The following is a 23,566-nucleotide window of genomic DNA, read 5'->3' as shown; positions in this document are numbered from 1 at the left end:
GTAAACCTGGCAATTCACAGAACTGTACCCCTGGGGCTAAAAATACAATATATCATTATTAAAGAAATTAAGAAAATCATATTTTAAAAATGAAATGGATGTTAAATAATGAAGCTAAGATTTGAACTCAGGTCTGTCTGAGTGAATTGTCCTATCGCAGTTAAGAAGAGCTTAGCATAGGGTGTTCCTGGGTGGCTCAGTTGGTTAAGCATCTGCCTTTGGCCCAGGTCATGATCTCAGGGATCGATTCTTGCTAAGAGCTCTTTGCTCTGCCGGGAGCCTGCTTCCTGCTACCCCCACTTGTGTGCATGCATTTTCTCTGTCTCTGACAAATAAATAAATCTAAAAAAAAAAAAAGGCTTAGCATAAACAAGCAATTCTGCAGCTGGCCATCAGCGTCAGCAGCACTGTGCTACATTCCGATTGGTGGGTTAGCTTGCTGTCTAATTGTCCAGTTGTCAGGCATCGAGGCAAGTTGCTTAAGTACAGATTCCACTGATCCTTTTTTTGCACTCAACTGATGTTTGCATCGTATATTTTATGTAATGTCTAATAGTTTTTTTCAAAAAATATTTATTTATTTTAAGCAATCTCTACACCCAGTATGGGGCTTGAACTCATGACCCCTAAATGAAACATTACTTGTCCTTCCGACTGAGTCAGCCAGGCGCCCCATGTTAATGTCTAATAGTTTTTAAGTAAATATTTGACTATGTCTAATAGAACACATCCTGCAAATGAAATGCCCAACATCTAAGGTCTTTCCTTTTAAAAAGCATGATGAGGGGAGCGTGCTGGGTGGTTCAGTTGGTTAAGTAGGCGACTCTTGATTTCAGCTCCAGTCATGATCTTGGGGTCCTGGGAAAGTGCCCTGCATCAGGCTCTGTGCTCAGTGGGGAGTCGGCTTGAGATTCTCTTTTTTCCTCTGCTCCTCAGCCCCGCTCACCCTCACTCTCTCTCAAAAAATAAATCTTTTTTTTTTTAAGCGTGCTAGGAATATGTATTTGGTATAATACAGTACCGTGTACATTACCAGAACCTATACAATAAATAGGCAGCATATTCACGTGCAATGACAGGGTGTTCTGAAATCCTAAACCAGGTACAAAGATGTTTATTTGCAGTCTAGATCCAAGTCTAGGCTCTGGCGAAATCCTTGCCCATATGAGGTTCAGGGCACAGGGCCAGTGCTTCTTAACCCTTTAAAATGCTCTGCTCTGCTGCTATGTGTGAAAATGTCATTCAACTCCCAACCCTGAATTTAGAACTGGCTACCTAGGGGGACATAGTCCATCCTCAGATGATCTCTCCCAGTTCAGAGGCTTAATTTCTATGATTTGTATGTTGAAAAGGTAGTTTTTTTTTCCCAGATATGAAATACTGAAAATTGAATATGCCTTTTCAAACTCCTACCTTCTTCTGTTCTAAAAGGGCCACACTTTACCTTTGAGAAAGGTAAAGGTACCTTTTCCTTCTCTCCTTATTTCTCTCCTACGTATGCGCCCTCCAAACATCGAGCATCATATGGAATACACAGCAGATGTTAGGAAACATTCAGCAATGTGATCTGGCTGATGTGGGGTCTAAGCTGCGGCTGGCCAGTAGCTAATGATATGTCACTCATCTGACTAGTCCACCACATCTGGGTGAAACACACAGTCCTGTCCTTTTCAGTTAATCATTTGCACCCCCTTCTCTAATTACCACGAAGTCCATTGTCTCCTTTTTGAGGCCCCTCTCTCCGCATTGTCTAAGAATCCTAAGAGTTTCCTCAGTTCAAAGGAACCCAAAAGGTAATCACACTGCTGTTCCCAGGCGCTTCCATTTGGTGTCTCTGTTGAAGACAGGCTCTGTAAAGTCTGGGGGAGACAGCATCTGTCTCTGAGTTGTAAAAGTCAATGAGTTAATACATTTAAGGGGCTTAGACAGTTAGTGGCACTACCTAGGCACTCAAAGATTTACAATTACATTACATTATTGAGCCTCAGTTTTATGTCTTATTTAGGGCCAGACCCAGAGGATCCCAGGGGCCATCCCAGGTCTGGCAAATGGTAGAGAAGATATGGGGCCTGGGTCCTCTACAGGCTGGTATGTGTATATAGATGAATTCATAGATAGCTTGGAATCCCGGAGTAAGTCAAATGATTTGTTCTGGCTCCGAGAAGGAATTTTGGGGTGATTGGACTGAAAAAAAAATAGTGGCTGAAGTCACAGGGCTAGTTGGTGGTGGCTGGGCCTTAACCAAGGTCTTCATGAATGTAGAACTTGATTCTCAACTGAGGCGGTAATCTGCCTCATTTCAGAAGACAATGAATGTTCGGGGAATGCTCACAACAAGTCTGAGGCTTGTACATGGATAATATTTGCATTCTCTCCATTCCAAGCATAGTGCCTTTTACATACCAAGAAATACCCCTCCTGCATGTCAGCTCGTGTTAAATACGATCACATGCGCACACAGGTACTCGTGTGCACACAAGCTCGTTTGTGAACTCTGTCTACCTTCTGTCTCTTTGCTTCTTTCTTTTTCCTACTTCTAGGCCACAATAATTAAGAAAAAATATAGAGTGCCTGTAAACCTTTTTCTTTACCTTTGAGTAACTATCATTGCTTTACCACTCTGTCTCTGCTTTAATTACCAGATTTCACACCCTTTAGAACACACCTTTCTTGGAAAATGGCAACACCTTATCTTTTTAATAAACTTTGGAACTAGCACATCAAAGATCTCCAAATACTAATTTATTTTAGGTCATGTGAAAAAGACTGACTGTCCAGGTATGTTAAGGTTAATGAATCTTTACTAAAATCTAACTTAGTTTGCCAATTCATTGGCCTACTTAGGTTGTGTCCTAAAAGTTCATTCATGAGTCAGTTTGCTTTGTTTCTAGGGGAAACTACATTATCTGTTATTATAATATATAATATTATATATAATAAATACTAATCGTAATAATAAGTGCCACAATTGATTCAGTACCAGGTACTTTATATACATTATTTCTATGTTTCACAATAACCCTGGGAGATAGGTACCCATTTTACAGAGGAAACTGAACTTCAGCTAAGGAACATCCATTTACTTATTTATTTATTTATTTACTTACTTACTTACTTATTTATTTTTTGGTGGGGAGGGGTAGAGGAAGAGGGAGAGAGAGAGGATCTCAAGCAGACTTCCCACTAAGTAGGGAGGTCGATGCAGAGCTCAGTCTCACAACCCTGAGACATGACTTGAGCTGAGATCAAGAGTGGGACACTCAGTGGACTGAGCCACCCAGGTGCTCCTGATTTTTTAAAAAAAAGATTTATTTTTTTATTTGAGAGAGAACGAACGTGAGTTGGGGGAGGGGCAAAGAGAGAGCATCTCCAAGCAGATTCCCCGCTGAGCAGGGAACCTACCATGGGCCTTGATCCCATGACCCATGAGATCATGACTTGAGCCAAAATCAAGAGCCGGCTTCCCAGCCTGCTGAGCCACCCAGGTGCCCCATGGAATATCCTTTTTAAATTGCACAAAGTCAAATACATTTCTTGTCCTGAAGACAGCACATGCTAAAACAGCAAAGACAGGCCACCCATGGCCTCCCTCTCCGTTCCTTGTCCCTTTAGCAGCCACAGCCCATAGGTCCCAGGTGGGTGTCCGATTCAATGCCAGCGTCTTCTGGTGGTGGCCTGCTTTGAAAAGCGAGCTCTGAAGGTCTGATTCTCCCTTAGGAATCTGAATGGGGAAACATGGGAAGAAGCAGGAAGTTGGTTAGAGCTGGGGCTGGAGGACTCAGTCAGAAGTTGATGAGTGAGTGTTGGGAAGGGAGGCCAGCTCTCACATGTGAGCTCTACAGGGGAGTGGAGGTAATTAGATTAGGGACTTGACTGTAGTGGACGGTTATAGGGCAAATGGGAGTGGGAGGGAGGGAATCACGTGCAGAGAGCTGCCCGGTGGGTGCGGAGCACTCTGGAGCCAGACCCTGCGCCTTTCCTACGCCCCCCTCCCCCGACAATTTCTATGCTGGGAAGGCCTTAAAATAATCCTTCATCTCTTGAGCTGTCTTGAATCAGTGTCGGTCCCTTTCAGACAGAAGAGCCAAATTAGAATACACAGCCCGTAAGTACTGGTAAGGGCAGTTGAAACTGCAGTTTGTGGGCACAGAGCCTCGATGCTGTCACTGCACCCCTTGGCTACATTACAGAGGCTCCCCTGGCCCAGCATGGCCCATGCGGTCACCTTACTGGATCTGACAACCAACAATGGACCCATTTCCTGAACCCTTGTCCCCGGTCTTGGTTTGCTTTCAGAGCCCTGAACGGTAAGGTGGGGGTTAAGGAAGTCTCAGGCAACTGGAAGTTCTCCAAACAAGCCTGGGGCAGGACTCCAGCTTCCAGGGCGGAAGGTGCTACAATGGGGAGGGGGAGGAGTGGGGCCAGGATGGCTTCTTGGCAGGGTAGAGGGGAACCCGGCTCTTCCAGGACTGCAACTGGCCTTCCCCTTACTTCTATCTCCAGTTCTAAGACCGTGCCTGACATACAGCTGAACGAGTGAATGAATGATTAATGAATGAGCAAGTGAATAAATGATGGGCGGAAGTGGGTCACAGCCCCTCTGCAGACGAGTGGATCATTCTCGAACGCCTATTAAGGAACGCCTGTGGCCCGTCTCTGAGAAACAACTGAGACGACAATTTGAGTCCTGCGTACCCGTGATGGGTCACCTTCAGCTTTACATGCCCCAAAGCCGAGAGAGTGATGACCTTGATGATATCGTCATTCCGAGATAACACATGGACCATCCGGCACTGCATTTGCCCTGTTTACCAAATTACCGCTCCCTTTGTCTACGTCTGGAGGGAGTGAGGTTTTCCTTTTAAGAGGCTGCCTAAAAGATGCAGAGCCACTTCCTGGGCAGGCTTCCAAGTGACTACATCTCTCTCCCAGCACTCCCCGGAGCCCCAGCCCAGGCTGCCCGGGGCGGGGCCTCCCGCCTTGGCTGCTGGAACTACCGCAGGAGAGCTTATCTACTGCCGGCCAGCAAGGCTGTGCTCAGGCCCTCCCAGGGCACCGAGCACGGCTTTGGCCTTTGCACTGGAGTGACGTCAGAGTCTGTGATTGGCCAGGCTGGCGTGTGCGTGAAATACGGGCGATGTCTGCCACACTTCTGAGTACGGCATTTCTTCCAGCCGAGTACCCCGGGCTGTGGGTAAGTCTTAATCTTTGCAGTCTGCCCTGGGTGGTGGTTAAAATGTGCAAAGCCGAGCACTGCGACTTCCCAAGGGCATGACTTGGCATATTTTGTCATCCTGCTGGGCCTCAGTTGCCTTTTCTGTGAAGTAGAGAGATGGCCTTCTATATTATAGAAGAGCTCACCTGTCCAGACTACCTCCTTTGGTACCTGGCATAGGATAGGGAGTGTGATACTGTCATGATTGCCAAGCATCACTCAAAAAAAAAAAAAGGTTTCAGTGATCATGTCCCTGTTTTTATCTCTAACGGTATAATATTTTCTCTGAAAGTCTCTGGATATATTCTGCTTCTTCGTCGTAGCTGTGCAGCCAACAGGAATACGGCTTCAGGGGAAGTTAGTGCCAAAGGAAAGTTTGTCAGACTATATTCCCTTTCTCTTTTTCCCTTCTAGACCCTGACTGCACCTGCCCCATTTGCCGACGAAACCAGCTGCCAGTGCCAAGCGCCCCATGAGAAACTGACCATTGCTCAGGCCCGCTTAGGAACACCAGGTGAGGCTGTCCTTCTCGTTCTCCGAATGGGCCCTGTCCTGACCTTGAAAGTAGCAGAGTGCCACCCGGGTGGCTCAGTCGGTGAAGCGTCTGCGTTTCGCTGGGGTCATGATCCCAGGGTCGTGGGTCGGGGCATCGAGCCTCACATCCTGCTCCCTGCTCAGCAGCGAGTCTGCTTCTCTCCCTGCTCGTGCTTTCTCTCGCTGTCTCTCTCTGTCCAATAAATAAAATCTTAGAAAAATAAATGAAGAAGCAGAGTAGGCCGGCCATTACTTGAGCACTTTCAATGGGAGCCTTGAATTTAGAGACTTCCAGCCCAGTGTGAGAAGGATAAACACTTACACTGGTAAACCAGACCAACCCAAGTCAGGAGGAGCTGGAACCCCAGCCCAGCCATCTCCGAGTTCGGCGGCTTTGTGCAAGTCACGACAACGATCAGAATCTCTTTCCTCTTGTGCCTTGTGCCAGCAGGGACATTAATACCTGCCTGCTTCACCGGGTTTTGGGGGTGACAAGATTGGGTTCAAGACACCAAAGCAGCATTTAAACGGGGAAGGCTGATATAAGCTGTTATAATTATCATCATTTTTAAAAGTCTGCATTTTTTTTAAAGATTTTATTTATTCCTTTGACAGAGACAGATCAGAAGTAGGCAGAGAGGCAGGCAGAGAGAGGAGGAAGCAGGCTCCCCGCCGAGCAGAGAGCCCGATGCAGGACTCGATCCCAGGACCCCGAGATCATGACCCGAGCCGAAGGCAGAGGCTTTAACCCACTGAGCCACCCAGGCGCCCCTTAAAAGTCTGCATTTTGAAAGGTTTCTCCAAGGGTGCCTTAAATTAAAGAGCCTGGCCTGTACACTAGATGTTTGCTGATGTATGAACTCCTTTATACCAGAGATGGCCAGGGGAGGAGATCAAAAAAGATCTGTAAAGGACCATCCCAGGAGCTCAGGCTCACTTCGTTGTGCCCCACAGACACTCTGCGTTTTGTTGTTTGTTTGTTTGTTTTTTACACAAATTGAAGATTTGTGGTAACCCTGTGTCAGACAAGTTAGTGGGTGCTATTTTTTACAACAGTGTTCACTTATTGTGTCTCTGTCTCATTTTGGTCATTCTTGCAAGAGTTCAAATTTTTTCATTATTCTGTTCATTAGGATGAGCTGGGATAAGCGATTATGAGTCACTGAAAGCTCAGCATTTTTTACTGTCAGGTGTTATTTTTAATTAAGGTATATACACTGAGGTTTCTTTTCTTTTTTTTTTTTAGATATAATGCTATTACAGGCTTAATAGACTACACTATAGTGTAAACATAACTTTTTTTTTTTGACAGACAGAGATCACAAGTAGGCAGAGAGGCAGGCAGAGAGAGAGGAGGAAGCAGGCTCTCCGCGGAGCAGAGAGCCTGATGCGGGGCTCGATCCCAGGACCCTGGGATCATGACCTGAGCCGAAGGCAGAGGCTTTAACCCACTGAGCCACCCAGGCGCCCCTAAACATAACTTTTTAAAAGTAATCTCTACACCCAACTCAGGGCTTGAACTTACACCCCTGAGATCAAGAGTCACAGGCTCTACCAATTGAACCAGTCAGGTGTCCCTAAACATGACTTTTACATGCACTGGGAAACCAAGAATTCACTTGACTGGCTTGGTCATGGCCTTTGCTCTATTGTAGTGGTCTGGAAATGAACCTGGACTATCTCCAAGGGGCCCCTCTTAATTAAAGAGGCAACTCGACATGAAATAAACCCCCCAAATAATACGCATGTGTGTGCTTAGGGGTTCAACCTTGCAACACAGATAACTGAAAGTTTTAAGAAGGGCAGATTCATTTGGCCTGGAAGAGTCGGGCCAGACCTTGTAGCCGACCTGAGCTGCTTGTTTTGGGAGAAGGTAGATGGGGTCTAGGTGGGCAGCCAATGGAAGGGCATTCCAAGCCAGTGGAGCGGGAAGAGCGAAAGCAGAGTGCTGTGTAGGAATGAGTGAGTGCATGAGTGCATGGCATGGCAGGGAATGGGGCTGGAGTGAAAACAGACTGGCTGAGCCCCTGAGCTTTGAGACACTGAAGATGGCATCGCTCAGTTTCCACTCGCCATGGCAAAAAGCAAACATCCCCAGCTTAAGAGAATCCATGGGACAAAGGACAATTTGCTTAATAATAACAGTAATAATGGGTATTTATTAAGTGCTCCCTATTACTAAGTTCTTTAGATGTACCATGTCTTTTCACTCTACAACTCTCTGTGGTTAGTACCTTATTTCCCAGGTGAGGGAATGGAGGCTTTTGCGAGAAGCCACGAACCAGGCAAGGTTATTGAGCGAGCGGCTGGCGGTGGTCCTCACGCTGGAGAGCATCAGAATCACCTGGAGGGCTCATTAAACTAGCTGGGTGGGTCTGGCCCCCAGAGTTTCTGAGTCAGTCCGGATGGGGTGGGGAGTAAGCGTCTGCCTCTCTCTTCGAGCTCCACCGGCGGTCAGGCTGGATCCGTTTGTGTTCATGCTTGACCTCTCGATCCTGACACTCTGGCTTCCTTTTGAAGAAGAGCTTCGAGAGCGTGAGGTGAGGGGATGAGGGCACACAAAGTTAATAAGCTTTGACAAAGGCAAGAAGAGGCTTGGGGAGGTAGCCTTGAGCAGCTAAATCTGTTGTTCCCACACTTAAGTGTGCAACCAATCACCTGGTAAGCTTGTTAGAGAAACAGATTTTCTGGGGTGCCCAGGGTGGGGGCTCAGTCAGTTGGGCATCTGCCTTTGACTTAGGTCATGATCTCAGGGTTCTGGGATCAGGCCCTGTGTTGGGCTCCCTGCTCAGCGGGGAGTCTGCTTCTCCCTCTCCCTCTGCCCCTCCCCCCGCCCGGCCCCTCTCACTCTTGCTCCCAAATAAATAAAAGAGTAAAAAAAAAAAGATTTCCTGCTCTCTCTCCCTTATCTCTGAATCTGGGATGGAGCCCAGGCATCAGTGTTTCGTAACTAATAAGCCAGGGGATTGTAATCTTGGTGGTTTACAGACCACACACCGAGAAATGCAGACCCAAGCAATAAATCCGAAAGCTGCAGTGGAAGTCCAGGTGGTGATGAAAGAACTAATTTCACTTAAAGTTACAGACTGAGCTTCAGGCCGCCGAAGAAGAGGACCGAGCTTTTCCAGGACAAGGGAGGTAGAACTTACCCAGCGTCTGCTAGGTGCTCTGTGCTCTACGTGATCTCGTTTGGTCTTTGCGTCCGGTCTGTTACCCATCGGACAGCAAACACTGTCAGACGCGTAATCTTGTGTCCTTTCTTGAGGACTTGGAGAATGGAAAAGTAACTTGTCAAATGTCCTAGCTGACTGGGTAGAGCTAGGATTCGCCAAGTCCCTTTCACCTCAGATCCCTGCATGGGCCCCAGCCGACCACGGAGCTCCGTGAAATCACAGTCAGGCTTTGATCTGGAGGGTGCCAGGTGTGTGAACAAGACAGACAGACAGTGGTTGCGATCTTTCGTAGCACCAGGGCCATCTGCCTCGCTCACTGTTGGTTCACCAGCGCCTAGAGACACTCTTTTCAAAGCCTATGTGCTCAGTAAATGTTTCATGAGTGACCGAGTGAATGAATGGAAGTTTGGGACAAGAGGAGGAGCTTGCCCTCTGGAAGTAAAATCAGAGCTGCTTGTGAGGGTCTGAGCCAGCGGCAAGCTGCTGGGATGAGATTGGGCCCTGGTATGTTTAACCACTAAGCAGTTTACACCCCGAGAATCAAGTTAGAATGAAATGGTGGTTCATTTTGAAACCGCTGTGTCGTGGGGTCTGTGGGACATGGGGTTCTACAGGAGTCAGATGGAGCCAAGGGGAACTCTTCACACTAGAAGAGAAAGTCTCCTGCTGTCTCAGGTGATGACCCTGGAAAGTTATCCAAGAAAGAGAGTTTGTGATGTTGATGGGCACCTGGCTGGCGAGGCGGGAGGGCCCCATTTTTGTTGGAAACTCCTTTATTTCTAACAAAATTTCTAATGTCTAGCATCCATATTAAAATGGGACAAGATGTTAGTTCTTTGATTAGTAAAAAGCACATGACAGTCTTAGACCGCACTCCCATAACCACTTTTTTTTTTTGATAGTAGTGGTCCTCCTAGCGGCTTCGAATCCTCTGCTGTTCAAGCAGCCATCCCCTGCCAAGTGCGTGATGGGGTAGATCGGGGCTGGGGCGTCCCCAGCGCATTCCCTGCTGATTCTGCCTGTCCTGGGCCCTCACTGCCAGAGCCACTGTTAAAGAGTGACTAAACTATTGGTAGTGCTGGGAGGGAGTGAGCAGGAGATAATCCAAGTATAATTGTTGGTGCATTGTGCGGTTAGTAGAAAACAACAACAAAAAATCATTGCTTTTTTGGAACACATTTGATCATTTTCAAGACTACTAAGCAATTAACTTTTTGTGGTGCGGTCTTAAGCATTCCATCAGAAAGACCAAACAGACCCACATTTGGGGGTTATAATGTACTTCAAGATTATAGTTATAACTGAAGTCTTTGTCTCCTTCACTGGCCCTATTTTATGATTTAGTACAATTGCCTACAATATGTTGTACAATTGTCGGTCTGCCCAAACAGGGGCTGGCATATAAATTTTAAAAGAGGTAACGACAAACTCTGCTCATTGCTCTTTGCTCCTGGACGTTCTCTGTGAGCCACAAGAGAAGAAACACAGTAGAACAATTGGAATTGGCACCTTTGATCTTAGCTCAATTAGTCCATCTGTGGAACTAGGAACCTGCAAGGTTTCATATCTACCGGAGACTGAGAATCCTTCCTCTGTCTTGAGATAAAGAGGTCCAGGTGATTGTTCCATAGGCCCCTTTTTCATCACAGCTGCCTTCTATCTTACAAAGAAATTCAGTTCTAACTGCCTATTTTCTTTCTCAAAGGGGGATTTGTATTGTTCCATTTCCACGGTGTGTAGAGTTTTCCAAATTCATTTTTTCAAGAACTACCTTGATGAAATTTGCCTTGTTTGTGTGTACCTGTACTATAATTTTCTTTAAATATACCCTTGTTTGAGAAGAGTTACTTATTTATTTTAGAGAGAATGAGCAAGAGAGAGCACAAGTGGAAGGGGCTGAGGGAGAGAGAATCTGAAGCAAACTTGGCGCTGAGCACGGAGCCTGATGTGGGGCTTGATCTCACGACGCTGAGAGCGGGACCTGAGCCAAAACCAAGAGTTGGACGCTTAACTGACTGCGCCATCCAGGCACCTCTAAATACAGTTTTTTAAACTTTAAATTTCATGTATTTAAAAAGTTAACTTCAATCACTATCAGGAAATGCTGGCTCTAAGTAGAAGGAAATTTTCAAGTTTATCTAAAGCTATCGTAAACTTGATAAAATCTGTAACTACTAGATGTTTAAAGGTTAATTTTTGTGCCACTGTTTTTGCACAATTGTACACAAAAACAATACTAGTGACTATAATTAATGGGTGTTTAGTACTAATCTCTCTTTTTAAAAAGAATTCATATTGGAATGTGGTCTTTTAGAAGGCGCCATGAGTTAGAAGCAAGAACAGTGAAGTTAGGTTTGTGCTCACATTGCTTCATAGCTTGGTTGTTTGGTGCTGGGTGAGCTGGTTAACTAGGCTGAGCCTCCCTTGCCCCTCTATGAAACAAGAGTAGTAAGTCCATTCTCTCCCACATACGTTGGAGTTAATGCAAAGATCAAGTGAAAGATACGGACTTTTTTTTTTTTTTTAAAGATTTTATTTATTTATTTGACAGACAGCCATGACAAGTAGGCAGAGAGGCAGGCAGAGAGAGAGGAAGGGAAGCAAGCTCCCTGCTGAGCAGAAAGCCCGATGCGGGGCTCGATCCCAGGACCCTGAGATCATGACTTGAGCCGAAGGCAGAGTCTTGAACACACTGAACCACCCAGGCGCCCCTAAATCATACGGACTTTTAAAGCCCCGTTTAAATGTAGATTAACAGCCATAATAAAAAATGAATAGTCCCCCATTCATTGTTGCCTGAGTCTGAAGGAATACCAAGAAATGCCCTAACAGAGCCCACAGAAATGTGAGTTCAGGTCTGATGCAGCCGCTGATTGCCTCCTGTCTGGTCACATGGTAGGTGTGTGCTTAACTTTTTACTAACTGCCCAGCTGCTTAACAGAGTGACTGATTGTACCATTTTACATTCCCACTGGCATTGTTCGAGTGTTCCAGTTGCTCTGTACCCTTGCCAATAATTGGTAGGGTCAATATATTTTTAAATTCTTAGCCACTCCAAGGATATGAAGGAGTCTGTCATTCCAGTTTTAATTTCTGTTTCCCTGATCACTAATGATATTAAAGATCTTTTCATGAGCTTATTTGCCATCCATATATTCATTTTCTTTGGTGAAGCATCTGTTCAATTTTCTTGCCCTTTTTAAAATGAGGTGTTTTGTATTATTGAGTTTTGACAGTTCTTTTGTATTCTAGATACAAGGCTTATATCAGGTATATGCTTTGCATATATTTTCTCCCTATCTGACTTGCCTTTGTATTTTTGTAAAAATGTCTTTTGATGATGTGAGTTTGAAGTAAGGTCCAATTTATTTTTTTTTTTTTTGGCTTTATAATATGCCCTTTGGGGTTCTAGTCAAGAAAAAAATTTTTTAAGGATTTTATTTATTTATTTGACAGATCACAAGTAGGCAGAGAGGCAGGCAGAAAGAGGAGGAAGCAGGCTCCCTGCTGAGCAGAGAGCCTGATGCGGGGGCTCGATCCCAGGGTCCTGGGATCATGACCTGAGCTGAAGACAGAGGCTTTAACCACTGAGCCACCCAGGTGCCCCAAGAAAATTTTTATAAAGATTTTATTTATTTGAGATAGCGAGGTAGTGAATGCAAGTGGGGGAGGGGCGGAGCGAGAGAGGGAGAAGCAGACTCCCCACTGAGCAGGGAACCTGATAGGACAAGAGGCTCGATCCCAGGATCCTGAGGTTATGACCTGAGCCGAAGTCCGAACAAAGCTTAATAGACTGTGCCACCCAGGTGCCCCCTATTCGAGAAATTTCTGCCAAACCCACAGTCACTAAGAGTCTCCCCTGATTTCTTCTAGAAGTTTCACAACTTTAGTTCATACATTTAGATATATGATCCATTTCAAGTTAATTTTCATATATGGTGTGAGGTGTGAGGCAAGCAGAGCCCCCTCACTATTTCTTTTGTTTGTAAGTGCTGAATAACTTATAAAAATTTGGAGTGTAAGATCCAGGAAGTTAAAAAAAAAAGTCAGATTGCCCCACAGTACTATACCATGGTCCTTCTTTGTATCCATGATTCTTCTTTTTTTAAGATTTTATTTATTTATTTGACACAGGGAGAGATCACAAGTAGGCAGTGGGGGGGGGAGCTAGCTCCCCACTGAGCAGAGATCCCGATGCGGGGCTCTATCCCAGGACCCTAAGACCTCGACCCGAGCTGAAGGCAGAGGCTCAACCCACTGAGCCACCCAGGCACCCCTGTATCCAAGATTCTTAAATATCATTTTGGTGTTATGTGTAGTTTGTTATATGGAAATTATTTAAAACTGGCAATCGACATGTGCTATACAGATGGTCATTTTACTAGAACATCCCATTTCTCTGATAGACCTCGCTCTGTTCATTCAGGATAAACAGGAATTTATTTGAAATACTTCTAAGAATTTATAATTGTCTCTGGGCAGAAAATTTACAATGCCATTGTATTCATTTTCTATGCCCGAGAATTAGTGGCTTAAAACAATGCAGATTTATTATGTCATAATTTCTGTGGGCTGGGAGCCTGGCTTAGCTAAGTCCTCTGCTCAGGGTCCACCAGGTTGTGTTTAAGGTGTCACCAAGGGCTCATCTCTCACCTGGAGGCTTGATGGTGATAGACCTGTGTCCAAGCTCACTCAGGTTGTTTCCTCGTAATTCTAAGACCAAAGATCTAGCTTTTTGCTGGTAGTCAGCCAGAGGTCGCCCTCAGCCCCTAGGGTCAGCTGCAGTTCCTTGCTGTGTGGCCCTCTCACTACACAATGGCTTCCTTCTTCGAAGCCACCGAGAGAGGAGGAGTCTTGTAGCAGTTTGGAATGTTAGTGTAATGTCATCATGGGAGTGCCATGCATCCTCTTTGCCATATTCACCTGGTTGAAGACAAGTCACAGGTCCCGTTCACATTTCAAAGGGAGGAGATGGCACCAAGGTGTGAACACCAGGCAGCAGGGCTCCCTGGGAAGCACGTTAAGTTCTCTCCACCATGGCCATGGAGTAGTTGGGTTCCCACTTGGGATCATTGCCAAATACCCAGCCTCACCGGCCAGTGGTTCCCAACATAGATGCTCTGGAGAATTACTCCACTTTACTCAAAAATCTGAAACAAAAGATTAAGGTAAATAAACACACAAAATGGAAAAAAACCCCACATTCTTAAAAAAAATGTAGAGAATTTCAAACGTACACAAAAGTAGAACAATATAATGAACCTTCATGTGTCTGTCCTCTATAGCTAACACCCACCCCCCAAGCCAGTCTTGCCCCATGTATGCCCCATCCATGGCCCCCTCTTGAATTATTTGAAACAAAGCCCTGGACTTCCTTTCATTCCACCCATAAATATTTCTGTATAACTATCTTAAAAAACCAGTTTTTAAAAACATAAGCATTGGGGCACCTGGGTGTCTCAGTCGTTAAACATCTGACTTCTGCTCAAGTCATGATCCCAGAATCCTGGGATCGAGCCCCCCATTGGGCTCCCTGCTCAGTTGGAAGCCTCCTTCTCCCTCTCCCACTCCCCCTGCTTGTGTTCCCTCTCTCACTGTGTCTCTCTCTTTGTCAAATAAATAAATAAAATCTTAAAAAATATAACGATTATTCTATTTTTTCACCTAAAATTTCACAGTAATTCTTAAATATCACCAAATATCCAGTGTTCCAATTTCCAAGAATCTTACATCCTCATTTACTAGACAGTAGTTAGCTTGAACCTAAATCCAAATATCTATATATTCAGTATGTTGATAAGTCTTTTAAATCTCTAATCTGCAGACCCATTTCCATCTTAATCTTTTTTTTTTTCTCTTGAGGCACTCATTTGTTAAGATGGTTTTTGGTTTTGGGTGTTGTTGTTGTTGTTGATTTTTTTTTTTTTTTTGGTCCCATTTCCCAGACTGGAAATTGCTGACACACTACAATTTTAAAAAGTGAGCTTATTGCAAAATCAACTCCACAAATACTCTTCAAAGGTTTACTAAATGGTCTTTTTCTCGGTAATTATGTCACTTTCTTTACTTTTCTTTCCTCCCTGCTTCCTGAATTCATTTATCTTGATCACCTCTGAATCAATAACAAAAAGTTTTGCAAAACTGCCATCTGCTTTCCCCTGGAATTTATATCTTAAAACAAATTTTCCTCAATTGAATTCAAATTGAATAAGAGCATTGAAACCAAAGATCCCTCATTAGACAGTTTGTTATTTCACAGCATTTTCTATTTATCATGCCTTATTTAGAATCCAGTATAATCCTGTGAAGGCAATTCTGTTTGTTCAAAATGGTGTATAATTGGGAGTAATTGCAATTCCCTATCTGACATAAAGTCTCTTGAGTTTTTTTATTAGAGAAATTTAATTTATTAGAAACATTGTACTGTCTGAATCTATTAATGTACCATTCCTTTTAATTTATATTCCAAATTAATGAGGTTGTACTACATCAGGAAATAATCACAATTTTAAATCTGTCTTAAAAATCATTCACCAGAAGTTTGCATTGATTTCTTTTTTAAATTTATTTTTATAACATCACTATTATACATGCATATACTGGAAAAAGTCAGTAGGACTCCTGGGCTTATTAAAAAAAAAACAAAACCAACTACTCAACATTCCCTTTCCCTATCTGCCCTCATCCCAATTCTTATTTCCTATAGACACTCGGCATTTGACAATCAACTTTCCAAAATGTGGACATCTCTCATCTGTCCTTGCCTTTCTTGTTTCCTCTGCCCTAGGGGATCATACCTTTTATTTTTGGAGGAGGGGAGGGATATAGCCTTTTAATTCTTTCTCTGTAATTCTTGTGGTATTCGGAAGGAAGGAGAGGTAAATGCGGATAAGTTCAGTTTGCCATGTTTAGCTTTTAGTTTGCCATATTTTCACTTTCTAGTTCCTTCGTTGATAGTCCAGAATGGTGTAAAAGTTGGCACCCAACCCCTCCACCCCCAATGTCTCCATCTTATTTGAGGAGGCGGGTCTTTGGGCTGTCTCAGCAAAGTGTCATCCTGTAGTTTCTAGTGGCCCAGGGGGCTGTGGTGAATGTATCCCTCTTCGTCGCGGAATGGCACTTCCCAGAGCACCATCTGGCCCTGGGAGAATGTCTGTTGAGGCCTCTTCTCTCTTGACCTTGATCCCTCAGAGGGACAGTAGTGTTGGTCGCTGGCCTGCAACACGGGGGACCACCCCACATGTCACCTGACTCTTCTATCTTTGGGGCACATGCCCCCCTCCCCAATCTCTTATGACACCAAAGAGTTAGGGAGTGACCTTTGTGCAGTGCTGTGCAGTTTACCTGCTGGCCCTCCGGAGGGCAGTAACCCTGGTGGGTAGCAGTTGCCCATTTCCGTGGTGTAAATACTACCACAGCTGGGCTGGGGCCTCCAGTGGGAGCTGGAGCTGGGAGGGAAGGCGCACGCCTGTCTCTCGGAGCAGCACGAGCAGACGCCTGCACAACGCTGCCTTTGGGAGCAGGTCTCGGGAGTCTTCCTTCAGGACTCTCGGGGTCAAGAATGAAGTCGTTTTTCCTTTTCAGTAAGCGATTCGGTTACTCCTGCCTTGCTGTTCCCTCTGGGCAGACTCTGCCAACCTTTTGTCGGCACCCGTGTCTGAATCTGCTAGCTCCGACACCCAGACCCAACTCTGGGTTCAGAGAACTCCATACCACCCTGTTATATCTCCTGTTGGCTTCAAATATGTGTTGTGGGTCGCTCTTAATTCTCTGTTTTTACTCCACTTTGCTCACCTCAGAAGAACCTCTTGGTAGAAGTACTTGTGTGCACGAATAAGAGACTGATGGTACCCGGCCTTGGTGTTTTATCGCGTTGAACCTCCTCACACTGGTGTCCTCATGACAGAAGAATCAGGTCCCCGGGCCTCCTTATTCTGTGGTTGTGTTGATGACACTTTGTTTCTTCCTCAGTTGACAGGCCTGTCAGAGTCTATGCGGATGGGATATTTGACCTCTTCCATTCCGGTCATGCAAGGGCACTTATGCAAGCAAAAACACTGTTTCCCAACAGCTACTTGTTGGTTGGAGGTAAGAATTGCATTTTCTCTTTGTCTAGAAAATTCCTTTATAATGTGCTGTCTGAAAAGGACCCCTTTCAGCGTTCCGCTATTAAAATCTCACATGGTTATTACTTCCATTTCAGCCAATACCGGCTCACTTGTTGGCTGCCTGAAACTATACGTGATGTTTAAAAAGCCATAGGGGAAATGACTTCATGGGATTATACACCACTGACTCCCAGAGAGAGACAGACTAATAACACCACCAAGAGCAACCACTTCATGTTTTCCATGAATGCCTTTCTTCTTGTGATTGAGGCCTGATCACAGTTATGTTTCTCAAATTTTCTGGAAGGTCAGGAGAAAAGTTATGTTAATTTTATTTCAAATCATAGAGAGCCAAGAGCCTTAAGGATGATTAAGGGTAAACAAGGGCATTGCCTGTTTCCTTTGTGTGGCCCACACTGCTTAGGATGATGCCGTGCTAACTGTAGTGGCTGATGATAGCGTCGTTAATGGAGCTTAGGTACCGCGTGTTAGAGACATGGAGATTTATATACCTGGGGAATTTTGGTTCACAGGGAAGGAGATAGCTTACTTCATAAGCTTGGGAGTGGTGAGGTGTGGAGGAAAATTTTGCTCCTCCAGAAGGCCTACTGATTTCAGTTTGGGTAAGGGGGATAGTACCTCCATCTCACCTTCCTAGCTTCTGGAAACACCATATTGTTTCATGGTCATCGGTTTTGTGCCTTTAACTGACCTAGGCACCGTCAACACTTAAGCCCCTACCATGAGGAAGAAAGTGCTGCTAAGAGACTATGTCTCTGTTTCTAAAGTATCTTGTTACCCTCTGCAAGTTTAAGATCACATTTTGGATATTTGAGAGGCACCTTCCTCCCAATTTTACTGAAGATGGTGACCACATGGTTACTGAATGGAGTTCTTTCCAGAAGGAAGAGATGATGAAAGACAGTGAGTACTGGACAGGCCTCACAGAGGACACCCAAGGCAGGCAGGGAACACCTTTTTCGTTCATTTCTGGTTCTCTTGAGGGGAAAACCATTTCTGAGGCTCTGAGGAGACCCCTGCCGTGCTTTGGTGACTGAAGTTGGGAGGTGGTTTGATGTGGGTCACACTTAACGGGAACACTAGCCATGGCTGTGCACGAGCCTGTTCAGGGTGATACCAGGGCCATGGTATCAGCTCGGTTCCTGGGCATGGTATCGCTGTAGGAGACACATTTGGATAAACGTATGGACACATATGGTCTTCCTTGGAGGTGTGTAAGTAGTTGCCTTCCTCGAAAATGCAGCATCTATCACAGCTATTCCAGAAATACTTTGTGATTAGAAAGAAAAAGAAAGTGAGTTTCTAGACTCAAATGACTTAAAACAATAGTGCAGGGACACTCAGAAATCCTGCGTGTTGTTGCACGAATCTCCCATGAAACTGCCCCACACCCTGAAAGGGGTTTAGCAGCACTGGCGTCCTTCCCTCGAAATGCCAGTGTCTGCCTCCAATCATTGTGGCAACTAAAGATGCCCGACAAATTTCCTGAAATGCTTCCTAGGGGATGATGAGGCCCCCCGCTGATAGCCATTGTCTTAGGCTAGGAGTCCTCAATCACAATCCCTAAAAGAATTTTGAAAAACTAAACACCTCTTTGCAGTTTTTTGAAGTTGACATCTAAAATTTTCTAAGTTTAAATAGCTGTGAAAGATGTAATTTCTTTAATATTAGAAGTATTGACATTTTCAAACCTCAAACTTTTAAAAAAGATTTTATTTATCTGTCAGAGAGAGAGCACAAGCAGGGGGAGCAGCAGGCAGAAGGAGAAGCAGACTCCCCACTGAGCAGGGAGCCCGACGCAGGACTTGATCCCAGGACCCTGGGATCATGACCTGGGCTGAAGGCAGCTGCTTAACTGACCATCCCCTCAATAAACATTTTTTTAAAGATTTTATTTTTTCATTTGACACAGAGATCACAAGCAGGCAGAGAGAGAGAGAGAGAGGAAGGGAAACAGACTCCCTGCCAAGCAGAGAGCCCAATGCGGAGCTCGATCCCAGGACCCTGGGATCATGACCTGAGCTGAAGGCAGAGGCTTTAACCCACTGAGCCACCCAGGCACTCCAACGAGCAAGTTTTTATGTGGGCATAAGTTTTCAACTCCTTTGGGGAAATACCAACCAAGGAGCATGATTGGTGTGTTGTATGTTAAGAGTGTGTTAAGTTTTGGGGCACTTGGAAGGCTCAAGTGCTTGAGCGTCTGACACTTGGTTTCAGCTCAGGTCATGATCTCAGGGTTGTGGGATCGAATCCTGAGTCAGGCTTCGTGATCAGTGCAGAGTCTGCGTGAGGCTCTCCCCCTCTGCCTCCCACTTGCACTTGTGCACTCTCTCTCTTTCTCTAAAATACATAAATAAAATCTTTATTTTAAAAAAAGTATGTTAAGTTGTGTAGGAAACTGCCAAACAGTTCCAAAGTGGCTGTCCCATCTTGCATTTCCTGCAGCAGTGCGTCAGAGTTCCTGTTGCTCCGTATTCTCACCAGCATCTGGTGCTGTCATTGTTTTGCATTTTGGTCATTAATAGGTATATAGTGGTATTTCATTGTTGTCTTGTTTATTCCTTGGTGATGTAAGATGCTGAACATCTTGTGCTTACTTGCCATCTGTATGGCTTCTCTGGTGAGGTGTGTGTTCAGATCTTTCGTAATTTTTAAATCTGGTTGTTCATTTTCTTATTGTTGGGTTTAAAGTGTGCCTTGTATAGTTTCGATAACAGACCTTAATCTCTTCTCTCTTTTTCAATTATTTTTCTCCAGTCTGTGGTTTGTTTTCTCTGTTAACGTTGCCATAGTTGCTTATTTAATTCTAGGGGATTTTTCTTTGGAAATTCTTTCAAATTTTCTACATAGGTGGTCATGTCATCTGAGAATAAAAATGATTCTATTTCTTCCTTCCCGGTCTGTATACTTCTTGTTTCCTTCTCTTGGCTTATTGCACTAGCTAGGACTTCCCCTACAATGTTGAAAAGCAGTGGTAAAAGGGGATGTCATTGCCTTGTTCCTGATCTCAGTGGGAAAATTTCAAATTTCTCTCCTTTAAGTGTGATATTAGCTATAGGTTTTTTTGGTAAGTAGTGTTTATCAAGTTGAGGAAGTTCCTCTCTATTCTGTTTTCTGAGAGTATTTATCCTGAAGGAGTACTGGATTTTATCAAATGTCTTTTCCTCATCTATTGATCTTGTGGTTTTCCTCTTTAACTTGTTGATGTAGTGGATTACATTAATTGATTTTCAGATGTTGAACCAGCCTTGCATACCTGAGATAAATCCCACTTGGTCATGGTATGTAATTCTTTTTATATATTGATGGATCTGATGTATTAATATTTTGGTTAAGAGTTTTGCATCCAGGGACGCCTGGGTGGCTCAGTCGGTTAAGCATCTGCCTTTGGTTCAGGTCATGATCCTGGGGTCCTGGGATCAAGTCCCACATCAGGCTCCTTGCTCAGCAGGGAGCCTGCTTCTCCCCCTGCCTGCTGTTCCCTTAGCTTGTGCGCTTGTGCGCATGCGTGCTCTCTCTCTCTGACAAATAAATAAAATCTTTTCGGGGGGGTTGCATCCATTTTCATGAGACAACTTGGTCTGAGGGTTTGGTTTTTTTTCTTACAATATCTATTTTTGATTTTGATATTAGGGTAATGGGGCCTCAGAGAATGGGTTAGGAGGTATTCCCTCTGCTTCAGTCTTCTGGAGGAGATTGTAAAGAATTGGTGTAGTTTATTCCTTAAATGTTTGGTAGAATTTACCAGTGAACTCATCTGGGCCTGGTGTTTTCTCATTTAGAGGGTCATTAGATATTTTACTCAATTTGGCCTATTCACACTGTGTTTTTCTAGTGTAAGTTTTTTTTTTCAGACCTGTGACTTTTTAAAAGATTTTATTTATTTATTTATTTATTTATTTAACAAATAGGGATCACAAGTAGGCAGAGAGGCAGGCAGGAGAGAGGAAGGGAAGCAGGCTTCCCGATGAGCAGAGAGCCCGATTCAGGGCTTGACCTGGAATCATGAACTGAGCTTCCCAGCGACCTGGAATCATGAACTGAGCTTCCGGAAGGCAAAGGCTTTAACTCACTGAGCCACCCAGGCACCCCTCTAGTGTAAGGTTTGTTTTTTGTTTTTTTTTTTTTGACAGAGAGATCACAAGTAGGCAGAGAGGCAGGCAGAGAGAGAGACAGGAGGAGGAGGCAGGCTCCCTGCTGAGCAGAGAGCCCGATGTGGGTCTCGATCCCAGGACCCTGAGATCATGACCTGAGCCGAAGGCAGAGGCTTTAACCACTGAGCCACCCAGGCACCCCCACCCCCAGTGTAAGTTTTGACAGCTTGTGTCTTTCAAGGAATTTGTCCATTTTGTTTAGGCTATCAAATTATTATCCTTTTAATGTTCATGAGATCGGCAATAATGCCCCCTCTTGAATATCCCATATTAATAATTTGCGTATTGTCTCTTTTCTTAGCTTAACTAGAGTCTTATAAATTTTATTGATCTTTTGACGGAACCAGCTTTTGGATTCATTGATTTTTCTCTGTTGATTCCTATTTTCAGTTTCATTCGTTTCTGTTCTGATTTCTTATGCTTACTCTGGATTTAATTTGCTCTTCTTTTTCTGGTTTCCTAAGGTGGAAGCTTAGATTGTTGACTTCAAATATTTAGACTTTTTAGACTTTCTTTTTTCCCCAATATATGCATTTAATGCTACGTATCTCCCTCTAAGCTGTTTTCCCTGCATCCCACATATTTTGATAAGCTGTGTTTTCATTTTCATTTACCTCAAAATATTTAAAGATTTCTGTTGAGATTTATTTATTTATTTATTTATTCATTTATTTATTTTTACCTGTGTGTTATTTAGCAGTGTGTTGTCTCAATCTCCAAGTATCTGGGGATTTTCCAGCTATCTTTCTGTTTTTGATTCCTAGTTTAATTCCACTGTGGTCTGAGAACACACATTGTATGATTTCTATTCTTTTAAGTGTGTTATGGTGTGTTTTATGGCCCAGAATGTTGTCTGTCTTGGTGAATGCTTCATGTGAGCTTGAGAAAGTTGTGTATTCTGCTGTGGTTGGATGAACTAGTCAGTAGATGTCAATTATATTCAGCTGATTGATGGTGCTGTTGAGTTAAACTAAGTCCTTGTTCATATTCTGTCTGCTAATTCTATCTGTTTCTGAGGGATGTTAAAGCTTCCAACTATTATAGTGGATTCATCTATTTCTCCTTGCAGTTCTAACATTTCTGCCTCCTATAGTTTGACTCTGTTTTTCAGCATGTCCATTTTAAGATTTGCTATGTCTTCGTGGAGTGTTGACCCTTTTATCATTATGTAATGTCTCTCTCTTCTTGATAACTTTCTTTGTTCTGGAGTCTACTCTGTCTGAAATTAATGTGCCTACTTTCACATTTTTGACCCTTTTAATGTATGTATGTTTTCATATTTAAAGTGGGTTTTTTGTAAACAACATTTGTCTACAACAAATGTTTGTTATGGACATCAAATGTAGACATCTTGTTTTTTGGTCCACAATTTCTGCCTTATAATTGATAAATGTAGACCAGATGTGTTCCAAGGAATTATTGATACAGTTGGTTTAATATATACCATATTTTTTTCTGTTTTCTATTTGTTGGCTTTGTGTTTTGTTCCTACTTGTATCTTTCACAATTTTTCTGCCTTTTGTTGTTTTAATTTAACATTTTATGATTCCATTTTCTCTCCTTTCTTAGCATATCAATTATACTTCTTTTTTCACCTTATTAGTGGTTGCCCTAAAGTTTATAATATACATTCTAAACTAATCCAAGTCCACTTTTACATAACACTATACCTTGTGAAAACAATATTTCCTATTTCTCCCTCTCATCCCCTATATCATTGTGGTCATTCATTCATAATTGATTATTGCTGTTACTATTTTGAAAAAACTGTTCATCTATTAGATGAATTAAGAGTGAGAAAAATAAAATGTTTTGTCTCATCTTATTCGTTCTTGAATCTTTCTCTTTTCTTTTTTTTTTTTAAGATTTTATTTATCTTTCTCTTTTCTTTATGTAGATTTGAACTTCTGACCCATCATTTTTCTTCTCCTAAAGAAGCTTTAAAAACACTTCTTGCAAGGCAGGTCTACTGGAAAGAAATGCCCTCATTTTTTGTTTGTTGGAGGAGGTCTTTATTTCTTCCTCTCTTTTTAAGGATAATTTTACAAGGTACAGAACTCTAGGTTGGTGGGTTTCTTTCTCTCGATACTAAATATTTCACTCCAGTCTCTTCTTGCTCCCATTGTTTCTGTGGAGACCTCCATTGTATTTTTATCCTTGCTCCTCCATAAGTAAGCTGCTTTTATCCTCTGGATTTGCTTGATATTTTTTTCCTTTGGGATTTTTCCTTTTGAGTGTTCTCTAACATTTAAATGAGATGAGTGGGATTTTTTTGATTTGTTGATGAATATATTATTGCTAGAATGAGACAGGGTTTAACATTGATTTATTCTTCTTCCTTATTATAGATGTAAGTGCTAA

The 23,566-nt window shown here is 43.5% G+C and overlaps 1 protein-coding gene across 4 annotated transcripts in view; it reads left to right on the top strand.

The window, feature by feature from the left end:
- The window catches only part of PCYT1B (phosphate cytidylyltransferase 1B, choline), a 121,173-nt gene that overhangs the window by 49,686 nt on the left and 47,921 nt on the right, over window positions 1-23,566 (top strand). For 3 of the 4 annotated variants that reach the window (XM_013064901.2, XM_004769152.3, XM_045089420.1), the window contains exons 2-3: window positions 5,630-5,729; window positions 16,894-17,010. In XM_013064901.2, coding sequence (XP_012920355.1) covers window positions 5,630-5,729; window positions 16,894-17,010 — 217 coding nt within the window. Of the gene's footprint in view, window positions 1-4,941; window positions 5,195-5,629; window positions 5,730-16,893; window positions 17,011-23,566 lie in introns of those variants that run through there. The other variant, XM_013064902.2, reaches the window with a different exon arrangement.

The sequence above is a fragment of the Mustela putorius genome, unplaced genomic scaffold (genome assembly GCF_011764305.1).
Source record: "Mustela putorius furo isolate JIRA1106 unplaced genomic scaffold, ASM1176430v1.1 tig00003836_pilon_pilon_pilon, whole genome shotgun sequence".
Classification (NCBI taxonomy): domain Eukaryota; kingdom Metazoa; phylum Chordata; class Mammalia; order Carnivora; family Mustelidae; genus Mustela; species Mustela putorius.
The sequence above is the reverse complement of the archived record's forward strand: the minus strand, read 5'-3'. Positions and strand labels throughout refer to the sequence as shown.